Source organism: Periplaneta americana, chromosome 3 (assembly GCF_040183065.1).
Source record: "Periplaneta americana isolate PAMFEO1 chromosome 3, P.americana_PAMFEO1_priV1, whole genome shotgun sequence".
Taxonomy (NCBI): domain Eukaryota; kingdom Metazoa; phylum Arthropoda; class Insecta; order Blattodea; family Blattidae; genus Periplaneta; species Periplaneta americana.
The window spans coordinates 18,137,021-18,164,518 of NC_091119.1; the positions used below are offsets into that span (position 1 = coordinate 18,137,021).

Consider the following 27,498-nt stretch of genomic DNA (forward strand, 5'->3'; position numbering starts at 1 on the left):
GTCCTTAACAGATATTCCAAAAATTCATATTGCCCTACGAACAGTAACAACGGAAGGTCTTGTCTTAACAACGTGCATTTTTTTGAGAAAATAATGTACAAAAATCTTTAATGAGTAAGTACACAAAAACAATTTGCTTTAAGTTAATGTTCATATCTGTTAATGTTTTTAAACTTGACTATCTCTACAACGTTCGTTATTATCTAGTGCTAGTAATTGTGAGCGCTAGGCATTTAAAATGTTGACTTGACAAAGATGATTGAAACACTGTGTGCCATACAATAATCACCAAGAGAGAACACCATTTAATTTTCCTGCAAAGTTCAAGCCTTTTAGAATGGTATTCGTAAAATCTAAATTTCTTTCTCAATTGGTATTAACCGTTATATAACTGGGACGAAAAATATAGCAATTTTGTAACATTCAAGTTTTGAGAATGGATTCAAAATTTGTTAAAACTTTCTGTATCTTTTCGAAAACAGGGCTATTTATTTTCCTGGAAATTAAAAAGGAGAGATGCTACCTAAAACTAAATATTCTAATCTTTTTCACTTACATTCTGTAACTTCATTTATTCGACAGTTACCTAAAATATATTGTTATCAAAAGGGATTCAAAATTTGTCAAAATTTTCTGTCATATAAAAAAGAGCTATTTATTTCCTTGAAAAGTGAAATGGTATCTAAAATTAAATTTTCTAATCTTTGTTTAACATATATTCTGTAAACTCATTTGTTCGACGAACATTGGAAAGTGTCATTTAGCGTTATATAAATGGAACGAAAAATATTACAATTCCCTAAAATACATTGTTATCAGAAGGAATTCAGAATTTGTCAAAACGTTCTGTATTTTTTAAACAGGATCATTTATTTCCCTGAAAACATGAAATACTATCTAAAATTAAATATTCTAATCTTTTTTATTTATATTCTGTGACAGAATTTGTTCGACGAACATTGAAAACCGTCATTTAGCTGATATATAAATGGGATGAAAAATATTAGGTTCCTAAAATGCATTGTGATCAGGAGAGATTCGAAATTTTTCAAAACTTTTTTTTTATATCTTTGAAAACAGAATAATTTATTCCCCTGATCAAAATGAGATACTATCTGAAATTTAAAATTCTAATATTTTTAAATTACCGGTATATTTTGTAACTTCATTTGTTCGACAAACATTAGAAAACATCATTTAGCAGTTATAGGAATTGGACGAAAAATATGACAATTTCCTAAAACACATTGTTATTAGAAGGCATTTAAAATATATCACAACTTTCTGTACCTTTCCGGAAACAGGGCCATTTCTTTCCCCGAAAAGATTAAATAGGCCTACTGTCTAAAATTAAATTATTTTCCATTCTCTTTAACTTACATTCTGTAACTTCACTGTTGGACGAACATTGGAAAGAGTCATTTAGCACTTATATAAATGGGACGAAAAATATTAGGCTACAATTCCCTAAGATATATTGATATCGGAAAGAATTCAAAATTTGTTAAAACTTTCTGTATCTTTTTAAAAATAGAATCATTTATTTCCATGAAAAAATGAAATGCTATCTAAACTTAAATATTCTAATCTTTTTAATTTGCATTATGTAACTTCATTTGTTCGACTAACATTGCAAAGTATAATTTAGCGTTTTATAAATTGGACGAAAAATATTACAATTCCCTAAAATATATTGTTATCAGGAGAGATTCCAGATTTATCAAAACTTTCCGTATCTTTTTGAAAACAGAACCATTTATCTCCACGAAAAAATGAAATGATATCTAAAATTAAATTTTCTAATCATTTTAACTTGCATTCTGGAACTTAATTTGTTCGACGAACATTGGAAAGTATCATTTAACGTTATATAAATTGGACGAAAAATATTACAATTCCCTAAAAAACATTGTTATCAGAAGGGATTCCAGATTTATCAAAACTTTCCGTATCTTTTTGAAAACAGAACCATTTATTTCTACGAAAAAATGAAATTACATCTAAAATTAAATTTTCGAATCATTTTAACTTGCATAAAGTATCATTTAGCGTTATATAAATTGGACGAAAAATATTACAATTCCATAAAATACATTGTTATCAGAAGAGATTTAAGATTTGTCAAAACTTTCCGTATCTTTTTGAAAACAGAACCATTTATTTCCACGAAAAAATGAAATGATATTTAAAATTAAATTTTCTAATCATTTTAACTTGCATTCTGTAACTTAATTTGTTCGACGAACATTGTAAAGTATCATTTAGCGTTATATAAATTGGACGAAAAATATCACAATTCACTAAAAAACATTGTTATCAGAAGGGATTCCAGATTTATCAAAACTTTCCGTATCTTTTTGAAAACAGAACCATTTATTTCTACGAAAAAATGAAATTATATCTAAAATTAAATTCTCTAATCATTTTAACTTGCATTCTGTAACTTAATATGTTCGACGAACATTGTAAAGTATCATTTAGCGTTATATAAATTGGACGAAAAATATTACAATTCCCTAAAATACATTGTTATCAGAAGAGATTCAAGATTTGTCAAAACTTTCTTTATCTTTTTCAAAACAGAGCCATTTATTTCCCTGAAAAAATTGGATGCTATCTAAAATTAAATATACTAATCTTTTTCACTTACATTCTGTAACTTCATTTGTTCGACGAAAGTTGGAAAGCGTCATTCGGCGTTATATAAATTGGACGAAAAATATTAAAATTCCCTAAAATACATTTTATCAGAAGAGATTCAAGATTTGCCAAACATTTCTATATCTTTCTGAAAACAGAGTCATTTATTTCCTTGACAAAATGAAATCCTATCTAAAATTAAATGTACTAATCTTTTTAGTTTACATTCTGTAACTTCATTTGTTCGATGAACGTTGGAAAGCGTCATTTAACGTTATATAAATGGGACGAAAATGTTAGGCTACAATTCCCTAAGATACATTGTTATCAGAAAGAATTCAACGTTTGTTAAAACTTTCTGTACCTTTTTGAAAACAGAATCATTTATTTCCATGAAAAAATGAAATGATGTCTAAAATTAAATATACTAATCTTTTTAACTTGCATTCTATAACTTCATTTCTTGGACGAACATTGGAAAGTGTCATTTAACGTTATATAAATTGGATGATAAATATTACAGTTTGCTAAAATACATTGTTATCAGAAGAGATTCAAGATTTGTCAAAACTTTCTTTATCTTTTTCAAAACAGAGCCATTTATTTCCCTGAAAAAATTGGATGCTATCTAAAATTAAATATACTAATCTTTTTCACTTACATTCTGTAACTTCATTTGTTCGACGAAAGTTGGAAAGCGTCATTCGGCGTTATATAAATTAAACGAAAAATATTAAAATTCCCTAAAATACATTTTATCACAAGAGATTCAAGATTTGCCAAAAATTTCTATATCTTTCTGAAAACACAGTCATTTATTTCCTTGACAAAATGAAATCCTATCTAAAATTAAATGTACTAATCTTTTTAGTTTACATTCTGTAACTTCATTTGTTCGACTAACATTGGAAAGCGTTATTTAGCGTTATATAAATTGGACGAAAAATATTAAAATTCCCTAAAATACATTGTCATCAGAAGGGATTCAAAATTTTTCAAAACTTTCTATATCTTTTTGAAAACAGAGTCATTTATTTCCCTGAAAAAATTAGATGCTATCTAAAATTAAATGTACTAATCTTTTCCACTTACATTCTGTAACTTCATTTGTTCGACGAACATTGGAAAGCGCTATTTAGCGTTATATAAATTGGACGAAAAATATAAAATTCCCTAAAATAAATTTTTATCAGAAGGCATTCAAAATTTGTCAATAATTTCTATATCTTTCTGAAAACAGAGTCATTTATTTCCTTGGCAAAATGAAATGCTATCTAAAATTAAATATTCTAATCTGTTTAATGTACATTCTGTAACTTCATTTGTTCGACGAACATTGGAAAGTGTCATTTACCGTTATATAAATTGGACGAAAAAAACTAAATTCCCTAAAATACATTGTCATCAGAAGGGATTCATAATTTGTTAAACCTTTCTGTATTTTTTTGAAAATACATCCACTTATTTACCTGAAAAAATTAGATGCAATCTAAAATTAAATATACTAATCTTTTTAATTTACATTCTGTAACTTAATTTGTTCGACGAATATTGGAAAGTGGCATTTAGTGTTAGATAAATTGGACGAAAAATACTAAATTCCCTAAAGTACTTTGTTATCAGAAGAGATTCAAAATTTATCAAAACTTTCTGTATCTTTTTGAAAACAGTCATTTATTTCCCTGAAAAAATTAGATGCTACCTAAAATTAAATATACTAATCTTTTTCACTTACATACTGTAACTTCATTTGTTCGACTAACATTGGAAAGTGTCATTTAGTGTTATATAAATTGAACGAAAAATATTACAATTTCCTAAAATACATTGTCATCAGAAGGGATTCAAAATTTGTTAAAGTTTTCTGTATCTTTTTGAAAACAGAGTCATTTATTTTTCTGAAAAAATTAGATGCTATCTAGAATTAAACATACTAATCTTTTTTACTTACATCCTGTAACTTCATTTGTTCGACGAACATTGGAAAGCGCTACATGTATTTAGCGTTATATAAATTGGACGAAAAATATAAAATTCCCTAAAATACATTTTTATCAGAAGGCATTAAAAATTTGTCAAAACTTTCTATATCTTTCCGAAAACAGTAATTTATTTCCCTGAAAAAATTAAATGCTCAAAAGCGTCATTTATCGTTATATAAATTGGACGAAAAATATTAAAATTTCCTAAAATATATTTTTATCAGAAGGAATTGAAAATTTGTCAAATTTTCTGTCTCTTTTTGGAAACAAAGTCATTTATTTCCCTGAAAAAACTAGATGCTATCTAAAATTAAATATACTAATCTTTTTCACTTAGGCCTACATTCTATAACTTCATTTGTTCGACGAATATTGGAAAGTGTCATTTAGTGTTATATAAATTGGACGAAAAATATAAAATTCCCTAAAAAACATTTTTATCAGAAGAGATTCAAAATTCGTCAATACTTGGAAAGCGTCATTTAGCGTTATATAAATTTGACGAAAAATATTAAAATTCCCTAAAATACATTGTCATCAGAAGGGATTCAAGATTTGTCAAAACTTTCTATATGTTTCTGAAAACAGAGTAGTTTATTTCCCTGAAAAAATTAGATGCTATCTAAAATTAAATATACTAATCCTTTTCACTTAGGCCTACATTCTATAACTTCATTTGTTCGACGAATATTGGAAAGTGTCATTTAGTGTTATATAAATTGGACGAAAAATATAAAATTCCCTAAAAAACATTTTTATCAGAAGACATTCAAAATTCGTCAATAGCGTCATTTAGCGTTATATAAATTTGACGAAAAATATTAAAATTCCCTAAAATACATTTTTATCAGAAGGAATTCAAAATTTTCCAAAGTTTTCTGTATATTTTTGAAAACAGAGTCATTTATGTCCCTGAAAAATTAGATGCTATATAAAATTAAATATACTAATCTTTTTCACTTAGGCCTACATTCTGTAACTTCATTTGTTCGACGAACATTGGAAAGTGTCATTTATCGTTATATAAATTGGACGAAAAATATTAAAATTTCCTAAAATATATTTTTATCAGAAGGAATTGAAAATTTGTCAAATTTTCTGTTTTTTTTTGGGAAACAAAGTCATTTATTTCCCTGAAAAAACTAGATGCTATCTAAAATTAAATATACTAATCTTTTTCACTTAGGCCTACATTCTATAACTTCATTTGTTCGACGAATATTGGAAAGTGTCATTTAGTGTTATATAAATTGGACGAAAAATATAAAATTCCCTAAAAAACATTTTTATCAGAAGAGATTCAAAATTCGTCAATACTTGGAAAGCGTCATTTAGCGTTATATAAATTTGACGAAAAATATTAAAATTCCCTAAAATACATTGTCATCAGAAGGGATTCAAGATTTGTCAAAACTTTCTATATGTTTCTGAAAACAGAGTAGTTTATTTCTCTGAAAAAATTAGATGCTATCTAAAATTAAATATACTAATCTTTTTCACTTAGGCCTACATTCTATAACTTCATTTGTTCGACGAACATTAGAAAGTGTCATTTAGTGTTATATAAATTGGACGAAAAATATAAAATTCCCTAAAAAACATTTTTATCAGAAGACATTCAAAATTCGTCAATAGCGTCATTTAGCGTTATATAAATTTTACGAAAAATATTAAAATTCCCTAAAATGTATTTTTATCAGAAGGAATTCAAAATTTGTCAAAGTTTTCTGCATCTTTTTGAAAACAGAGTCATTTATTTCCCTGAAAAAAGAAATAGATGCTATCTAAAATTAAATATACTAATCTTTTCGACTTACATTCTATAACTTCATTTGTCCGACGAACATTGTAAAGAGTCATTATAGTAGGTAGATATATGAAATGCAGGTTGCCTACCTGAACTGTGTGGCGAACTATTCGATGAGCCGTAGCCGTCGTCCAAGACGATGTTCTGCTGCTGAAGGCAGGAGGTCATGGTGGCCGTGGTAGTGGCGTCTTCTGCAGGGTTGGTCTGCACCACTGCCCCGCTACATGCCTCTTGCTGCTGTGTGGTAGATTCCGAGGTGCGGTACAATGCTAACTCCATTCCAACACGCTCTCTCGGCAATATTAAGAAGACTGCCGCCTGCCTAACTTATTGGTTTCCGCGGCCCGCCTTATAGCGAATGGAGAGCTCGTGAACTCCGTTCTCAATCATTTCCATCGGAAAATTTTATTTGGAATATATATTCACGCGTTAAATTACTTACGTCAGTCCCTTCTTATCTCTAGTCCCTGACAAGCAATCCTTCTCCACGCGAAATGCTTGATGTATTACATCTTTTAAGCTTGTTACAAAGTGTTAGAAAGTGTATCATAACGAATTCAGAAGAGTCTATCGCTTTCTGAGGAGCAATTCGCGATCCCTGACATCATTAACGAGGGCTGATTCTGATATGTATACGCTACGTCTCTCAGAAATCAGCTTCCTTTCACTTCCTACCTGCTGATTCTGATACAGCCGCCTTCGTGCGTTGGAAACTTTTTGAGGCCTTCGTTATATTTCTGTCGTTTGCGATACATCTGTCTTCGTGATCAGAAAAGAAGATAAGAGAATCGGGGCCCCATTAACCCCTTTTTAAAAATAATAATGCCTAAAATACAGTCATTTGAATAGAGGAGAAAAATAATTGCATCTTTTGTCCCTTTCTCTTTTTGTCATCCCCAAGAGGTCGCTGTAGTGTGGATTAGAGATTGTCGCACGTTCAGAGTCCTTCAAAGACAATGTCTAGTTAACGCAGTCACCGCGCCTTCAGACGCCAAAAGTCTGGAATCAATTACTATGCTAATGAGAATTTTTTTTCTTAGTAATTGTAAGTTTTCGAATAAGTTTTATCTCTATTGTGTAGCTTACGTATGATATTCATTATAAAGTCTTATTGAATTTATGAGTCGGTTTTGTTTTTTTTTGCAACGATGAAGAAGTCATTAATATGTAAGTAGATCTTTACGCCGAAGTTTTATTTACGGGTAACAGAGAAGTTAGGCGTGTACCATGAAAGTTTCTATCGTGCAGATGTCGAAGAATTACAGATTGTTTTTTGTCTTAAGCTAATATTATTTCAGCACTTCTTTCCACTCCATTACTTGATTTGTTTGTTAATCTACTTGAAAGAGGATGTCTAAGTTCCCTTTCCCTATTGAAGAGCTGGATTCGGGCACGTCTATTCCCACCCCATTTTCGTTTCCATCGCACTGAATTAATCAGTCGTCGAAATTAAATACGATTGTGTCCCTCGAGACGCGTTTTTCGTAAAGTATTTTAACAGGAATCATCATCAATTTTCGGGAGATTTCCACGAGTCTGAATTGGTGTGGAGTTTGAGTGTTTCATGCTCGTGAGCATAAATACCTACGAGGAGAGACGTGGTGGTAGCTTGAGTCACAACCCGGAGTCACTTCTCGCACTAGTCCCTCGTCATCACGTGCACTCTGTCGTCACGTTGTCCGCGTCGCGCACTCGCCTCCCGCGTGTTCTCTGCCAGACCGCCGAGGCGCTACTGAACTCTAGCCTGCCTATACCCGCCCGTTTTGTCCGTCCCGGCCAACCAAGTTGCACGGAGACCCTTCTGCGGCGACGTCGTTGTGGACGGAAAAATAATAACTTAGGCCGAGAGGAAGAAGTAGTGTGATCTACATGTTAATACCGTCATTTGCGCAGGCACTGGGGAGGGGATGTCGCTGCCCACGTATGAGGTGTCCAAATACTAGCGCTGGACGACCGTGGCCTGCGCTGCCGTCCCTGACCGGAACTAGAGAAGCCTCTGCAGTTATCTTTCCTATACTTACTTACTTACTGGCTTTTAAGGAACCCGGAGGTTCATTGCCGCCCTCACATAAGCCCGCTATCGGTCCCTATCTTGAGCAAGATTAATCCAGTCTCTACCATCATATCCTACCTCCCTCAAATCCATTTTAATACAGTGAAACCTGTTCAAAACGGAAGTGACATGGTCCTAATTTTTTTTCCGTTGTGGACAGGTTTCCGTATTATTCAGGTATTACATTAAAATGGAATATTTTATCATTCGTATCCATGACCAACAACATAACATGCCGCAAACTGCAAGAAGTACAAAATATTCCGTTTATTACTAATCACGTTGTCCCGCGCCGTGGCGTCGCGGTCTAAGGCATCCCGCCTAGGACTCGCGTTACGGAATGCGCGCTGGTTCGAGTCCTCATGGGGGAAGAAATTTTCTCATGAAATTTCGGCCAGTGTATGGGACCGGTGCCCACCCAGCATCGTGATGCACTTGGGGAGCTACGATAGGTAGCGAAATCCGGTTGCGAATACCAGCTATAACGGCTGGGGGGATCATCGTGCTAACCACACGATACCTCCATTCTGGTTGGATGATCGTCCACCTCTGCTTCGGCATGTGGGCGTGAGGCCAGCAGCCGGCTGGTCGGTCTAGGTCCTTCACGGGCTGTAGCGCCACGGATTATTATTACTAATCACGTTAAATTAGCTTTCTGTCGCTTATTCCGTTGGTGAGTCATCTTGATTAAAATCTCTTTTACTGTATAAATTTTATGGTAACTCATTCATCAGTCATTAAACACTGCTAAAGTTTACAAATCTCATTCGGTTTAATATTTAACACTATATTATAATAATGTTCAGTATATCACTGCACATTATTAATTACCGTGATTAGACTAGGAGCCAGCCATTAAAGCCTTGAATTCTGGTTTATGTAATTTCTTTCTCAGTTCAATGGGTTGCTTTGCAGAATAGATCCAGAAATTGGCTTGTTCTTTGAAAGATCATGAAGAACCCACTTCCACAACAGTTCATCTATTTCCACATAAACAGTTGTTTTCTGGTTTCTTTTATGTCACCAATATTGGCCCCAAACCACTCACTCGTTATGATCTTTATCTTTAAAGTGTCACACCTGGGTTTCCCACAACTGAACTTCAATATTATTTCACATACACTTCGTTTCTAATTTTCCTTTAAGTTGATAACTTTTACTTCGTCACTTAATGTTAATGCCACATTTTACGCAACTTTTTTACCAGGAAATCATTACACTTGCGCTCTGTCTAGCTAGGACAATATATGGGTGTGAAGCATTGACAACCTTTGAAGGGACTCGTCTGCCTAGTCAACAGGATAATAAAATTTATGACCGACAGGCCAACACACCCTCGTACCCTCTAAAAGTTTGCGAAGAAAACTTGTTTTTTTTTTTCTTAGTGACCTGCATATTTCGTATATTCCTTGAAATTACACGTTGTTTCAAAATATAGTTTACATTAAAGCAGTGGGCCAAAAATATTATTTCCGTTTTGAACAGTAGCAGGCAGTTTCCGTTTCCGCGTTGGACAGTTTCCGTTTTATTCAGGAAAAATTGCACGCAATACATACGAATTTCGCCGGGACCAATAAATTTTTCCGAAATAGACAGGATTCCGGATTATTCAGGTTCCGATTTGACCAGGTTTCACTGTATTATCTTCCCATCTACGTCTCGGCCCTCCAAAGGTCTTTTTCCCTCCGACCTCCCAACTAACACTCTATATGCATCACAGACCAAAATCATGTTCTCATGTTGGCAACATTGTGTATATAGTTAAATTTGGTGGTAAATGTAACGGCACAGTTCAAAGCTACCGTGGTAATTCTCCAGTATAGCGGGCACTAGTATTGATTATAAATCCTGAAATAGGTTTATTAAGACTATTACATTTTTACTAACTTAAAATCCAGACGTTTGAGATGGGCAGGGCATGTAGCACGTATGGGCGAATCCATAAGTGCATATAGAGTGTTAGTTGGGAGGCCGGAGGGAAAAAGACCTTTAGGGAGGCAGAGACGTAGATGGGAAGATAATATTAAAATGGATTTTAGGGAGGTGGGATATGATGATAGAGAATGGATTAATCTTGCTCAGGATAGGGACCAATGGCGGTCTTATGTGTGGGCGGCAATGAACCTCCGGGTTCCTTGAAAGCCAGTAAGTAAGTAACTCCTATTTCTGTTTCTTCTCATTTCCCTCCTCTTCATCATTCTCCTACTCTTTACCATCTGTTTCTTTATATCATCCTGCTCTTCTTGTTTTGTTTCTACTTTTTCTGTTCTCCATCGCCCCGCTCCTGTTTCTTCTTTTCCTAAGTCATCTCTTTCCCTCATTTTGCTCCCCTCCGTCCTGCTCCTACTTCATATACTGACCTTCCTCTAATCTTCCTTATTCTACTTCTCTGGTTGTTGTTCCACTTCTGCTTCACGTATTGCTCTTCCTTATATTTCTAATCCTCCTATTCTACTCCTTGTCCTGCGTCTTATTCTGCTACTTCCGTTTTCATCCTCGTTGTCCTCATTCTTCTCCTCAACCAGCGTTTTCTCATTGTACTTCTTCACGTCCTTTCTACTCGTTTTGTTCCTCCAATCACATTTCTGTCCTTAATTTAACTTTATGCTTTTTAACCTCATTATGTCTCCTTCCTCGTTCTGCTCATCCTTTTATCCTATCGTTCTACTCTTCCTCTCAGTCCTGCTCCCTTCCTCGCTCTGCTCCCCCTCCTCGTCCGGCTCTTCCTCTTTTTATCCTGCATCCCTCCTCAATCTACTTGCCCTCTTCGTCTCGCTTCTTCTCTTCTTTTCCCTTTCCTTGTGCTGTTTTCTCTCTTTATCCTACTCCACTCAATCTTCTCCTTCTCCTCGTTCTCCCTCGTTCTTCTCCCCCTCCTCGCTCTGCCCCCCTGCTCCTTCTCCTCGATCTGTTCCCCCTCTTTGTTCTGCTTCCCTTCTTAATCTGTTCTGCTCATCCTTCTCGCCCTACTCTTTCTCCTGGTTCTATTCCCTTTCTTTGTTCTGTTCCCCCGCTTTGTATGTATGTATTTATGTATTTATTCACACTGCAATGGATATATACCCGGTGGCAGTGGTAACTAATTACACTCAATAATGACAATAATAAACTTATTAATTAAAAATACAATTAATAATAATATTAATAATTAATACTAACAATAATTAATAATAATAATAATAATAATAATAATAATAACAACAACAACAACAACAATATACTAAATTAAATGAAACGATCACTTAAAATAGCTTTGTCCTGCTTCTCTCCACAATTTGTTTCTTCTCCTCGATCTGTTCTCCTCTTTGTCTTGTTTCGCTTCTAAGTCTGTTCTTTTACCCTCCTCATTCTGCACCTTCTCGTTCTATTTCCTTTTTCTTGTTCTGTTACTCCTCGTTGTCCCACTCCTCTCCTCAATCTGCTCCCACTCCTCTTTCTGCTCCCTGTCCTTGTTCTGCACCCCTCCTCGTTCTCTTCCCCTCTTTGTCTTGTTTCCCTTCCCCTTCTGCTCCCCCTCCTCGTCTTGCTTCTTCCCGTCGTGCTATTTTCTTTTCCTTTTTCTGTTACTCCTCTTTGTCCCGCCCCCTTGTTCTGCGTCCCTCCTCGTTCTGTTCCCCTCTTTGTCTTGTTTCGCTTCTAAGTCTGTTCTTTTACCCTCCTCATTCTGCACCTTCTCGTTCTATTCCCCTTCCTTTTTCTGTTTCCCCTCTTTGTTCCGCTTCCCTCCTCAAATCTCCTACTTCTCATTCTGTCCCCCTTCTTTGTCCTGCTTCCCTTCCCAATCTGTTCTGCTCCCTCTCCTCGTCTTGCTTCTTCTCCTCGTTCTATTCTCTTTTTTTGTTCTCTTCCTCCTCTTTGTCCCGCTCCCCTCCTCAATCTGCTCCTACTCCTCTTTCTGCTCCCTGTCCTTGTCCTGCACCCCCTCCTCGTTCTGCCTCTTCAACTCTTTTGTCACTTCGTTCTGCTCCTCTTCCTTTCTCTTGCTCCTGTTTTTTTCTTGTGCAGTTTTCTCCTACATTCTTTAAGCTCTGCTTATCTATTTAGATATTCGGATTAAATGATGAGATGACTCCACTTTCTGAAAAGTTCTGCGTGTCTTGCTCAGAATATCTTACCTGTATATCTGTATTTCCTTATAGCCACTATAATTCGGCGCACGTCTATATTTCTCTCGATATAGCACACAAGTTCTCGTCATTTTATGTACTCTTTTTTATTACATATGTATTCATCTTTATTTTTCACGCAAGATCTATTTATGTATGCATGCAATGTAATGTATGCTATAATGTATGTATGTATGTATGTATGTATGTATGTATGTATATATGTATGTATGTATGTAGTCGATCTGGTTGGCGAGTTGGTATAGCGCTGGCCTTCTATGCCCAAGGTTGCGGGTTCGATCCTGGGCCAGGTCGATGGCATTTAAGTGTGCTTAAATGCGACAGGCTCATGTCAGTAGATTTACTGGCATGTAAAAGAACTCCTGCGGGACAAAATTCCGGCACGTCCGGCGACGCTGATATAACCTCTGCAGTTGCGAGCGTCGTTAAATAAAATATAACATTTAACATGTATGTATGTATGTATGTATGTATGTATGTATGTATGTATGTATGTATGTATGTATGTCCATATGAATGTATCTCATCTATTTATGTAGGTATGTAGGATGTAACCGATATAAACCGCCAAACAAACCGCTGGTGGTAGAGCATAAATAACTGAAGGAAAAATCAAATAACGTTTTTCTGTAATTGTCAAGGTTCGCCCAGGAAAATATAAAGTGTTTTGTGAGTCTAACTTTCTGAAAAAGAAAATAGACGGTCCTTATTTGCCTCGCCTGCTACGTACGCTGAAGCAATCGTTTGTATCTCTGTTGTGTATTGATACGTGTTAGGTGCAAGATCACTGGCAAAGACATTCACAATCAGTCGAAATGTAAACAAATAATTAGACTTCTAACAGTCTTAAAATCATGGTATTTTACAAATTAAAAAAAAAAATGAAAATATAAAAAATAATTAAATTTCACTAGACATTTTATTCGGTAGACCAATATGTAGGACCTTCTCTCTATATAGGGTGTTAAAAAAAGTATCCAGTATTTTAGGACGTGATAATATGCATCAAAACAAGGAAAAAAATGTCTAATAAACATGGGCCCTACAACACATACATTTCTCTGCCCTACAATACAGCAGGCTACCAGATTATCATATCGTAGTTGACACCCCTGGCATGGAATACTGATACGTCGCAAAGAATACTGAAAACAAAAGTCTGGTTGTGGATATGAGCGGGGTTCAGCAGATATAGCGTTGTGAATTTTCGTAATCCGCATGTGTATGCTGATGAAAATCCCCATGCAGTTGAAGAAACAAGGCATCAGCATCGATTCTCACTCAACTTATGGGCAGGCGTTCTTGGTGATAGATTAAGGGCCATACGTGCTACCACAGAGATTAACTGGGGCTCGTTATCAGGAATTTCTTATTAACGTATTGCCTACATTGCTGGAGTATGTGCCATATCAGCAAAGACTACAGATGTGGTTCATGCATGATGGCACACCAGCACATTTTTTCCGCAATGAGTGTGAACACCGGTCGCTGACATTTCAGGACCGCTGGATTGATTGATTGATTGATTGATTGATTGATTGATTGATTGATTGATTGATTGATTGATTGATTGATTGATTGATTGATTGATTGGGGAGGCACCACACTTTGGCCTGCTCGTTCCCCAGTCCTAAATCACTAGACTTTTGGTTATCAAGAACAACCAGGTCAATTTCAAAGAATGAGTAATTCCTTACGTCGAAGGGCAGAGGAATGCATTGTCATGAATGGACGTCACATCGAGCACCTGCTATGAATACGTGTTCAGATCTCAGAAAGTATGTGTTGTAGGACCCATGTTTATTAGGCATTTTTTTCTTGTTTTGATGCATACTAGCACCTCCTAAAATATTGGATACTTTTTTTTAACACTCTATATAATTTCATCAGTTCATATCGCTAACACAAACACGGAAATTTCACTTGAAGCAAGTAAGGAGATAGATTTGGAGATAAATGCCGAAAGACAAAGTACATGATTATGTCTCGTGACCAGAACATAGTACGAAATGGAAATATAAAAATTGGAAATTTATCCTTTGAAAAGGTGGAAAAATTAAAATACCTCGGAGCAACAGTAACAAATATAAATGACACCCAAGAGGAAATTAAACGCAGAATAAATATGGGAAATGCCTGTTATTATTCGGTTGAGAAGCTTTTGTCATCGAGTCTGCTCTCAAAATAACTGAAAGTTAGAATTTATAAAACAGTTATATTACCAGTTGTTCTGTATGGTTGTGAAACTTGGACTCTCACTTTGAGAGAGGAACATAGGTTAAATGGTGTTCGAGAATAAGGTGCTTAGGAAAATATTTGGGGCTAAGAGGGATGAAGTGACAGGAGAATGGAGAAAGTTACACAACGCAGGACTGCACGCATTGTATTCTTCACCTAATACAATTAGGCACATTAAATCCAGGCGTTTGAGATGGGCAGGGCACGTAGCAAGTATGTGTGAATCTAGAAATGATTATAGAGTGTTAGTTGGGAGACCTGAGAGAAAAAGACCTTGAGAAGGCCGAGACGTAGCTGGGAGGATAATATTAAAATAGATTTGAGGAAGGTGGAATATGATGGCAGTGACTGGATTAATCTTGCTCAGGATAGGGACCAATGACGGGCTTATGAGAGGACGGCAATGAACCTCCGGCTTCTCTAAAAGCTATTTTGTAAGTAAGTATAATGTTCACACACTGTACATGACGTCACTCCATATTCTAGACTGGATTGGAACATAGAGAGTGACTTCACGCAACCTTAAGTGAACGTAATTGAGAATTAAAATTTCACCTAGTCTAGAGTCAGAATAAACCCTGATCCACTTCTTACATGAAGTACTGTATGTAATTGAGCCGCAAACGCGTACAGTAGCTTCTGTCTACTTTTTCCGGTTTAGACGCGTTTCACAACACAATACGTCTCCCCACCTTCCTTTGTTCGCCCTACATTTGTAGTGGAACGCCAGTCCAGGTTGTCTTTTTTCGCTGCCATTCTTTCTACGGGCTTTATCCAGCTATTGCGGTATTCGTCTATATTTTCCTCAATTCCTTTTACTTATAATTCAATATTTTCGTCTTCGCAAGACCAAGTTGTAGTATGGTGTATGAGAATTGGAGATAGATCGTTTCGTTAGAATTATGTAGCTAGTCCACATTTCGAACACCGAAGAGAAACTATATTCACTAAAGTATTAAATTCGTGTTCCATACATTCAGCAGGAAGTGCAAAAGCAATTTGAAAAGTGTTACAATTCCATTTTTCCAGTTATATTTATCATGAATTCATTATTAGCCCATTACAAAACTGACATATTTAAAATCGGCGTTAAATGTGGTAGCGTTGGTCGCAATATAGTGGCGTGGTTGTACCATTATTTCCGTTAGTACGTAACATTAGTTTCGTTGGTATGCAACATTAGTTTCGTTTGTAGGTAACATTAGTTGTGTTCGTTGTAACAATAGTTGATTTGCTATCCAACATTAGCTGGTTTGGTATGTAACATTAGTTGCGTTGTTATGTAACACTAGTTGTGTTGGTATGTAACACTAGTTGCGTTGGTATGTAACATTAGTTGCGTTGGTATGTGACATTATTTGCGTTGGTATGCAACATTAGTTGCGTCGGTATGTAACATTAGTTGCGTCGGTATGTAACATTAGTTGCGTCGGTATGTAACATTAATTGCGTCGGTATGTAACATTAGTTTCGTTGGCATGTAACATTAGTTGCGTTGGCATGTAACATTAGTTTCGTTGGCATGTAACATTAGTTGCGTTGGCATGTAACATTAGTTGCCTTGGCATGTAACATTAGTTGCGTTGGTATGTAACATTAGTTTCGTTGGCATGTAACATTAGTTGCGTTGGCATGTAACATTAGTTTCGTTGGCATGTAACATTAGTTGCGTTGGCATGTAACATTAGTTGCCTTGGCATGTAACATTAGTTGCGTTGGCATGTAACATTAGTTTCGTTGGCATGTAACATTAGTTGCGTTGGCATGTAACATTAGTTGCCTTGGCATGTAACATTAGTTGCGTTGGTATGTAACATTAGTTGCTTTGGTATGTGACATTAGTGGCGTCGGTATGTAACATTAATTGCGTCGGTATGTAACATTAGTTGCGTTGGCATGTAACATTAGTTGCGTTGGCATGTAACATTAGTTGCGTTGGCATGTAACATTAGTTGCGTTGGCATGTAACATTAGTTGCGTTGGTATGTAACATTAGTTGCGTTGGTATGTGACATTAGTTGCGTTGGTATGTAACATTAATTGCGTCGGTATGTAACATTAGTTGCGTTGGCATGTAGCATTAGATGCGTTGGCATGTAACATTAGTTGCGTTGGCATGTAACATTAGTTGCGTTGGTATGTGACATTAGTTGCGTTGGTATGTGACATTAGTTGCGTTGGTATGTAACATTAGTTGCGTTGGTATGTAACATTAGTTTCGTTGGCATGTAACATTAGTTGCGTTGGCATGTAACATTAGTTGCGTTGGTATGTGACATTAGTTGCGTTGGTATGTGACATTAGTTGCGTTGGTATGTGACATTAGTTGCGTTGGTATGTGACATTAGTTGCGTTGGCATGTAATATTAATTGCGTTGGTATGTAACATTAGCTGCGTTGGGATGTAACATTAGTTGCGTTGGTATGTAACATTAGTTGCGTTGGTATGTAACATTAGTTGCGTTGGTATGTAACATTAGTTGCTTTGATATGTAACATTACTTGCGTTGGTATGTAACATTAATTGCGTTGGTATGCAACATTAGTTGCGTTGATATGTAACATTAATTGCGTTGGTATGCAACATTAGTTGCGTTGATATGTGATATTAGTGGTGTTGGTATGTAGTACTAGTTGCGTTGGTATGTAGGCCCTAACACTATTTGCGTTCATTGTAACATTAATGACGTTTTTGTAACATTAGTTGCGTTGGTATGTAACATTAGTTGTGTTCATATGTATAGTTGCGTTGGTATGTAACATTAGTTGCGTTGGGATGTGACATTAATTGCGTTGGTATGTAACATTAGTGGCGTTGGTATGTAACATTAGTTGCGTTGGTATGTAACATTAGTTGCGTTGGTATGTAACATTAGTTGCGTTGGTATGTAACATTAGTTGCGTTGGTATGTAACATTAATTGCGTTGCTATGTAACATTAGTTGCGTTGATATGTGATATTAGTGGTGTTGATATGTAGTACTAGTTGCGTTGGTATGTAACATTAGTTGCGTTGGGATGTAACATTAATTGCGTTGGTATGTGACATTAGTTGCGTTGGTATGTAACATTAATTGCGTTGGTATGTAGCATTAGTTGCGTTGGTATGTAACATTAGTTGCGTTGGTATGTAACATTAGTTGCGTTGGTATGTAACATTAGTTGCTTTGATATGTAACATTACTTGCGTTGGTATGTAACATTAATTGCGTTGGTATGTAACATTAATTGCGTTGGTATGCAACATTAGTTGCGTTGATATGTAACATTAATTGCGTTGGTATGCAACATTAGTTGCGTTGATATGTGATATTAGTGGTGTTGGTATGTAGTACTAGTTGCGTTGGTATGTAGGCCCTAACACTATTTGCGTTCATTGTAACATTAATGACGTTTTTTGTAACATTAGTGGCGTTGGTTGCTGCATTAGTGGTGTCGGTTTCAGCATTTGTAGCATCGGTTGTAGCATTAGCGGTGATGATTGTTGCATTAGCAGTGATTGTTGAAGTATTAGCGGTGATGGTTGCGCTACCTGTGATGGTTATTGACGCTTGTAGCATTAGTAGTGCCTGCTGTATTAGCGGTGATGGTTGTTGCAGTAGTGGTGATGATTATAACATGAAGATCACGAAAGAGATGGCCAGACCAATTCTTAATCAAGGAGACGGAATAAGCCCAATGACCTAGCCTTGCATATATTGATTAAGATCATTATGATTATATGATACCTTCTTCATGACACCTTTATCTGTTATTACTAGACTTCGTGGAATTGCCACGAGAATCGTAAGGTTTACTACGCACGCGGTATAGACTGTATGAGAAGGAGACGTGCAACGGATCGAGTATGCCTCTGATGTAAACACTGAGCAGTATACTGCGGTTACAATAAAACCTGTATCCTGCATTCAAGAAATATGATGAATGATCATTGAAGTAGGAAATGTCTAAACATGTAAATACACAATTATTTTGTAGTGAGATATATTAACTTTTAAAATTTAATGTAATATACTCACGTCATCCTTGAATATGTGCATTGCAGTGAAGAGTTACAAACAGTTTGAGCGACTGTAAAGTGAACCTCCTCCGATGGTCATTCAAACAGTTTTTATATTTGGAAAATGTACGTTCAACATCACACGATGTAATAGGTGCATATTTGAAGAACGGAAAGTCACTACTTTTTAGTACAACAACTTTAGATGTCTTGTCGTGACCTGATAGTACATAATTTATAATACGAAGTTGTGAATAGGCAGAACGTTTAGCAATAATGTTTCTCAACTTACATTTCACTTTTTCTGAAATTAGTGAATTGTTATTTTGGATAACGGTTTGTGATACTTTATACACTATATTAAGGGCTTCTAAGAGTTGTAGTTTAGACGAGTCTAACAGAGTGATACTTTTGGACACGATTTTAAAATTAGAATCAATGAACAGAATAACTTCCAATAGCTGTTTGGAAGGCAATGATTTTACAGCTGCAACAGCGGAACTGACTGTGCTATCCAATGCATCAATTACCTCCATTATTTTGCCGTAATGTTCTGAATAATAATTAACAACATCCAACCACGTTTTCCAACGGGTCAAGACTGGCTGCGGGGGTAAGGGTATTCCAGGGGCAATTGTTTGTAACAGCAACACTCTCATTGTAGTATGTTTGATTGAATTCTTGTCTGCACTGAACAAATGTTAAGCTTTGACTATTCCAACCACAGTAATGCAAAAACAAGTGCTTACATAGGTATACATTAGCTGTAGCTGCTCTATCTATTTGGACCGGTCACAACTCTTAACATGAACTGCTTATACTACGAGACCGGGCGGTCGCTCACCTCCTCTATAGGCCTACTACCGTACATCGGCAACCTGATTGCTTGCTGCGTGTGGCAATTCAACGAAGTCTAGTTATTAGATATAATTTTGTGGAATAATTGAGTAGGTCTATCTAGGTCTGTGCGCATCACTATATGGTTGAATGAATTAGAGCTCCAACGCAGACATCAGTCTCCAGGAGGTACACATGGGGTCTTACACTGCAAATCATTTGAGTCATTCGCGCGTCACGGATTCCAGAGCGTAGCAGCAGCAACCCTGGACCGAGTGTCTCCACTTGGGCATATTCCCTCGCGCCGCTCACACATCACTCGAGATTACTTTGAGTACACATACAGAATCTTGGAGTTGCAGAGCAATACTTCAGTGTCCTGACCTTCCTCCTCACTATTAAAATGTTCTGCAACCGGGATGAGGACCAGAAATTGACATCCCTTCCTCTTTGTCTTTCATTTTCTCTATTCCCTTCTTACTTCATTTCCCTTCCATCTGTTTAAATCATGTCTACTTACTCAAGACGCCCCGTCAGCTTATGTTCTAATTATTTATCGTCCTCGATGGGTTAAAGGTCGCCATGCATGCCTTTAAGCCAGCCGTGGCGAAAAGGCCATGGTGCGCCGAGCCACTGTGTAAGCTGCAACGTGCATAGCACCTATGGAGGGAAGCGGACAACCGAAGGGGAAGTTAATGTTTAGGACGTGTAACGAAGAAAGAAATGAACAAGAAAACATAGGACACATTATCACAACCTAAAATTAACTGTCTTCAGAATGTCTCTGCGACAAAGTTTCAAAATCAGGAATTATGTCACTTACTGCCAATCGTAGTTGATCACGAAGGTATTTGTCTGTCAGTCGTGATCTAAATTTGATTTTTACTATTTTCATTGTTGAAAATAATTTTTCACAAACGTAAGTTACAGCGAACATGGCTTCAACAGAGCAAGCGAAAGAACGAAGCTTCAAATATTCATTTTTTTTTCCAAAGATTTGAAAAGTTCAATATCTGTCAAGTCCTTACATAGGTTTCATTTAACGTCACATTGTAAATCTGAGTTTAAATTGAAAATCTAACAGCATTATTCGTACATCTGCTGTAAAAGAATCGACGTACAGAGATAATAATAATAATAATAATAATAATAATAATAATAATAATAATAATAATAATAACACTTAACCTTTTAATGTTTCATCAGCAACATGTAGTAACTTATAATGCCGTTTTATGTTATACAACCGTTTTCCTAGTAATATTTGTGAACAAATCATACATTTAATATTTTCATCATATTGTAAGCAAAAGAATGCATCCTCCCATCCTACTTGAAACTTTCGTTTTTTGTAGAGGTACATGGTTTCGAGAGAGACATTGCGAAGACACGCCACTCTCAGGTCCGAGACAAATACAAATGGAACGGAGTTTGACTCTAGTGAGTGAGAGGGTGGGGGTTGGAGCGGGTAGGAAGCAAGAGAAATGCATAGCTATCATTGCGAGCCACAGTGTGCTTTAAGCTCAAGGTACATATATGATTTCGCTTGAGGGCGTTCGATATTTAAACAAAAAAATCAAATTATAATTCTCTGTTTTCCCATTTCCTCACAAATTATCATCAACAGTAATCTCACTAGAGGTTTTGATTTATCTAGAGAAAATCAAAATTGCAGTGGGATTTAATTGACTATTACACGATTAGAAGAAAGTATATGAAGATTAGAAGTAACGGAGTACTCCAATACAAGAAAATATTAATTGACCTACGAAAATACAACTGTCTTCAAATGTATTATTGTACCATCTCTAAATTACAAATATTACGCTAGATGGCAGTAATGTGTTATGTTTAGCTGTTTTCTTGTTATCAGTTGTGCGTACTATGGAATCTTCATTGAACACTGTGGACGGTTACTAGTCAAGAAGGCTTTGTTGATTCAGTTTCATTTTTATTAAAAAGTTGCATTCCATTTCAATTATCCGGATCCCAGTAATCAACGTCACTTGACAGATGATTTTCAATAAATCTTAATATTAAACAATCTTTGATACGTGACTATTCATAATATCATATAGCAGAAGCTGTAACATAACATATTATAAACAAATGTTACGAAAGTTTTAATTACGGATGATGAAATAAACAAGAAAAGTATTAATTAACGATGTTGAAATAAAAATAAACATTAATAATTTTAAAAGGAATAATTATACAATTATTGAAAGTACAATTTTCAAATTTGAATGTTTTAGCGGTTGGTGGTTCAGTTGGTGTTATATTGGACGTGTGCGTAAAAGAAGTGAACTCGATGATGTACATGGTGTATTCCTCAAATTACTCAGGATTTCCGAAGGTGCTCTTCATTTATTTGTAAATAGGATTTCAGGGAAGATGCATAGCTATGACCAGTGATCTTTATTAATTCTTGTTCTTGAATGTCAATGCGAGTCATATTTGAAAGTGCTGTGCATCGACTGGAGTGGTTTGTAATTTTCTGTTATTTTTTTTTTACGTCCAGACCAATGCAGTTTGAAATGTTGGCAAACAAAGAAACAAATGCTAGGGTAGTGATAAAAATAAACAAATGCTAGGGACGCGATAAAATTAAACAAATGCTAGGGACGCGATAAAATTGTGCGATAAGCTGCCATTATTGGTTGAAAGACGTCCTTTCGTACCGTTTTATTGGTCGAAAGTAGTGTGACGTAGTAAAAGTGTAATAGTCAACAGTAATCTCACTAGACGTTTTGATTTTATCGATAAATCTGCAAGTGGAACACGAGCAGATTTATCTAGAGAAAATCAAAACTCGAGTGGGATTTAATTGACTATTACACGATTAGAAGAAAGTATATAAAGATTAGAAGTAACGAAGTACTCCAATACAATAAAATATTAATTGACTTACGAAAATACAACTGTCTTCAAATGTATTATTGTACCATCTCAACATTACAAATATTACGCTAGATGCATGCTAGATTGCAGTAGTGTCTTTATACAGACACTGTAATGATTACTATTCAATAAATCTTAATATTAAACAATCTCTGATACGTGACTATCCATAATATCATATAGCAGAAGTTCTTTTTATCCTCTCAGAGCAGAAACTATAACATAACCTAACTAATATACACAAGTGTTAGAAAAGTTTTAATTAACGACGATGACATAAAAAATAAACATGAATAATTTTAAAAGGAATAATTATTGAATGTACAATTTTCAAATTTGAATGTGGTTGGTGGTTCAATTGATGTTATATTGGACGTGTGCGTAATAGAAGTGGAACTCGTTGATTTAGGCCTACATGGTGTATTCAACTTATTCAGAATTTCCGAATGAATAATTTTAAAAGGAATAATTATTAAATGTACAATTTTCAAATTTGAATGTGGTTGGTGGTTCAATTGATGTTATATTGGACGTGTGCATAATAGAAGTGGAACTCGTTGATTTAGGCCTACATGGTGTATTCAACTTATTCAGGATTTCCGAATGGTGCTCTTGATTTATTTGTAAATCGGATTTCAGAAGATGCATAGGTATGATCAGTGATTTTTATTAATTCTTGTTCTTGAATGCCAATGCGAGTCATATTTGAAACTGCTGTGCATCGACTGGAGTGGTTTGTAATTTTATATATATTTTTGACGTCCAGACCAGCGCAGTTTCAAATGTTGGCAAACAAAGAAACAAATGCTAGGGACGCGATAAAATTAAACAAATGCTAGGGACGCGATAAAATTGTGCGATAAGCTGCCATGATTAGTTGAAAGACGTCCTTTCGTACCGTTTTATTGGTCAAAAGTAGTGTGACGTAGTAAAAGTGTAATAGTCACTTTAAAATTTTAGATGGTGGTTCATTGCATACATTTGTACCATTTCTAGAACAACAGACTTGACTTCGTTTACTTTTAAACAACGCTCACATCTTTCGCAAGATGTTCCTAACTGTAATCCTTTAATTAATTAATTAATAATAATTTTATTATTATAACAAAAATAGTAATACTAATGTTACCACCTTTGCAGCTGTGTATACAGTACTTTAGCCTGTATGCATTCAGGACTTCCATGAAGTCTTTCCGATGCCGTGTCAAGTGGCGACACGGCTCTGTGTCAAGGCAGAACGTGGTCTTCCCTCTCTCTGTCAATTCCAGCCTGACAGCTTAAATGGATAGGCTAGGCCCCGATCCCATTAAGGGGCGTGTAAGACGATCTACTATGTCATGTTGTGTGTGCTTTTCCTTGTTTTTCTTGCACGTTGTATTCAAATCAGATAACTCTGAAGGGATCTGTGCTGAAATGCGCTCCAATTTATGGAAGTACAGGGACATCATTTTATTTTTACTAACATTTTTAATATTAACCTGTCTATACCTTTAGAGAACCGGAAACATCGCTTGCTCCTCCCTCCAAGATTGGAGTTCGATGATACTGGCGTAAAACACAAATCACTCTACTAGGTACAGGAAGGAAGAAAAGTAGTTCATCCATTTACGTAAACTAGGAAATATCGCGATTTTGAGTTTGATAATTTTCATTAGGTTTTTCTTTAATCAAAGTACAGTATTGTATTAAGAATAAGTGTTTTTACTCACGAAGTGAGTTATCCATGCGAACGTATTCATTATGCAGTGTATACTGTCTACAGCACATTAGCGTACAATATAGAGAAAGAAGTTAAATTGAAAAATAATCATAATATGAATATTTAAACACAATTTTGAAAATGGTGGCCGTTCATTTCGATACAGGCTTCAGTTGTTTTGTGCATATTATCGCACTATAGACTATTGCATCTAATTCCAATTGCCAGTTTCGTCCTTCGTACTAGTAACTCATGTTGAAATAATTCTATACCTACTCTACGTACTGTGAATTCAATCTTCACTTCTGCCCGACCCGAAAATATAAGATTACTCAGACATGCTATCTACTGTCCGTCCAAGTGGTTATGCCGCAGGATTGTAGAAAGGGAGGAAATCACGTGACAGTTAATTACTTAACGAGGCCCTTTTATTTAAGTTAAATTAAACAGCTGTATAATATTACGTAAACTTCCAATTCCTAAGAGAAATTAATGTTTTCAGAAAAGAGCTAAGACAGCCCAGCTATTACAGAGGGGCGAGCAGAAGCAGGTGGGGGAAATCGGGATGCGACGTAGGCAAACGGACAGTACCTGTGCGAAAATATGATTCAATATTGAAAGCTCTTTCGTCACTGGAAAACGCGAACATATTTCTGGAACGTACTATACTCAGTAACTCAGTACTGCTTACTATCTGTGGTCTTGGTTCTGTGTGGAGTTGGAACTTCCTTAGTAGAAGGGGTGAGAGTGAAGTACATTCAAATACTCAGGTACAATAAAAATTGAAGTAAAAATAAAATGATGTCCCTGTAGATACATAGATGGATTTATTGAGTAACTAGCCTTACCCGTGCGCTCCGCTTCACCTGTTAGAAATAAATATAAAGTAATTACATAATTAAAATAGGACGTTTGATCCAGGGAACATTCGTGTTTGATAGAAGGATAAATCGTTTAAAATGTTACTTAATTTAAATTGTATTTAAATAATTAAAATGCCGTCATTTTGGTCCAGAGAGCAATCATTTGGTGCAATGACAATTCCTTCAACATGTTTCTTAATTTTTATTACATGCAACCATAGTTTAATGAAGATTGACATATCATTTAGTTTTAATGTGTATACTTTATATTACTTGCTATATGTTTCACAAGTTATTGTAATAACATTGTAGAATTATGTCCATCTAGAGAAACTACTATTTCCAATGGTAAAATAGCCTAATAATTAAACAATTAATTAGCTTCCGATATTACTTCATACAAACACAGAAACATTCTCTGTAGGCTATGTTTAATAGCTTTCGATTGTTGTTGTCCAAGGCCCCTTATAGAAGAAGTCATTTGTTTTTATTTCAGTACAGCGCCTTAGATGGCGTTGTTATTGTAATTTTAAAACTCATTTATCTCATTAAATATCAGTCCTATAAAAATTTTATATGGAATAAAACGTATCGGAAATTATGTTTAAAGAAACTTTTGTTATGTAACTTTTTCATGAAAATCAATAATAAGCGAGATATTTCGATTTATTTAATTCAAGCCCCCTTATAACTCCCCCTTTTAAATAAAGTATTCTGAATGCCATATAGCCTAAAATCTAAGTTACAACGAACTTAATTTATATTCCAATTTTCATATAAATCGGTTCAGCCATTATCGCGTGAAAAGGTAACAAACATCCAGACAGACAGACAGACAGACATACAAACAAAAATTTCAAAAAAGCGATTTTCGGTTTCAGGATGGTTAATTATACATGCTAACACCAATTATTTTTGGAAAATCGAAAATTACCAGAAAAATTTTGGCTACAGATTTATTATTAGTATAGATATTATACATACAGATGTTATAGTATCGTGATTTTCTCTAAAATCCAATGCACGGGTCTTCTGACCGTACGTGCTTTGTACCTAAAACAAGTCCTACTTTGTAGGTTTCACTCCCCTCACCTATGATTATATCTAACTACTCTCTAAAAGAACATACATATTAAAATGAAAATGACACAACAAAACACTTTATATAATATAGCCTAACCTAAAACAGACATAAAAGTATATAATTGGGTAGATACCATTATACCTTCGTCAGTTAATATCACAAACTTCAACAGATGCAGTTCTAATCTTCCTCGCCTCCAAGAGAAACAATCCAGTCTTTTGTTCGTATTCTCTATTCCCCATGAGGTCAAGACATGTAAGCGAACTCCTATTCTGACTTAGCATCGAGGGTGGTAGATATTTTCTCCGTACTTGTTCAAATTCGACACACTGTAATAAAATATGTATGTAGGAGTCCTTTTCTCTGCAAAGGGGACAAAGGCGCTCTCCTCCTTCGTTGACAATTTTATTACCCTTCCATGCCCCCAATCTTAGCCACGCTAAACTGCTCTACTGTCTTTGTTACAAGAATTTATGTAGTCACACCTCCCCCAGTTAAGCATGAGATCTGATTGTAAATGTAGTGAGGACTTTTCCGAACATTGGAGTTCAATCTCTTGCCTCTCGATATCAATTAATCGCATCTTCACATTACGCCATATATTCCTCCTGTTATTCTCTCCTTTCTCCCACACCCATCCCATTGCTTTATGATGCAGCCCTCTCTGCAGTTTATAAACCCACCCTTTTTCCCAAACCTCTCTTTGTTGAACTTTGTAGCAAATCTACCGTAGAAGCGACTGATCCCCAAATATAATTTTTAACCAGTATTTTATCACCCTAACTTTCATATGAATTACTTCGTTTTGAAGCCCAAACTCCTTTGGCACCCCGCAGTTAGCTGTGCTTCTGCCAATTCCAAGTATTCTTTTCAGGAAGTCCGTTTGTACTTTATTTAACTTTCCCGCAATTTTCTAACCCCAAATTTCCGCCCCATACAACATAGATGTTCTGACCACAGCTCCTTATACCAGCTCCAATGTTCCTGCGGGAATATCTGGCACTTTAGTGATCAATTTCAATACCTCCGCACTCTCTACCCCGCACTCGCGTTTCGTTATGTCAATATGCTTAGTCCATCTCCCGTTCATTGATAAAGTAGCCCCTAAATATATTGAATGTTTCACATTTTCCATTGTGTACCCGTCATAAGTCCATGTCTCATCCCTACTATAAATACATAGATCCATTTTTAAAAGTAATTGTGTTGGACTTTTAATAAAAAATTCCTATAAAACAATTAAATATTAATAAATCAAAATCTAAAA

General features: G+C 35.5%; 1 protein-coding gene across 3 annotated transcripts in view; it reads right to left on the minus strand.

Annotated features, from left to right (window-relative positions):
• Window positions 1-8,212, minus strand: part of LOC138695811 (sodium-dependent noradrenaline transporter-like) — a 522,121-nt gene extending 513,909 nt beyond the window's left edge. For 2 of the 3 annotated variants that reach the window (XM_069820045.1, XM_069820043.1), the window contains exon 1: window positions 6,519-8,212. In XM_069820045.1, coding sequence (XP_069676146.1) covers window positions 6,519-6,708 — 190 coding nt within the window. In that variant the 5' untranslated portion in view covers window positions 6,709-8,212. The remainder of the gene's footprint in view (window positions 1-6,518) is intronic. The other variant, XM_069820044.1, reaches the window with a different exon arrangement.
• Between the last annotated feature and the right edge of the window lie 19,286 nt (window positions 8,213-27,498).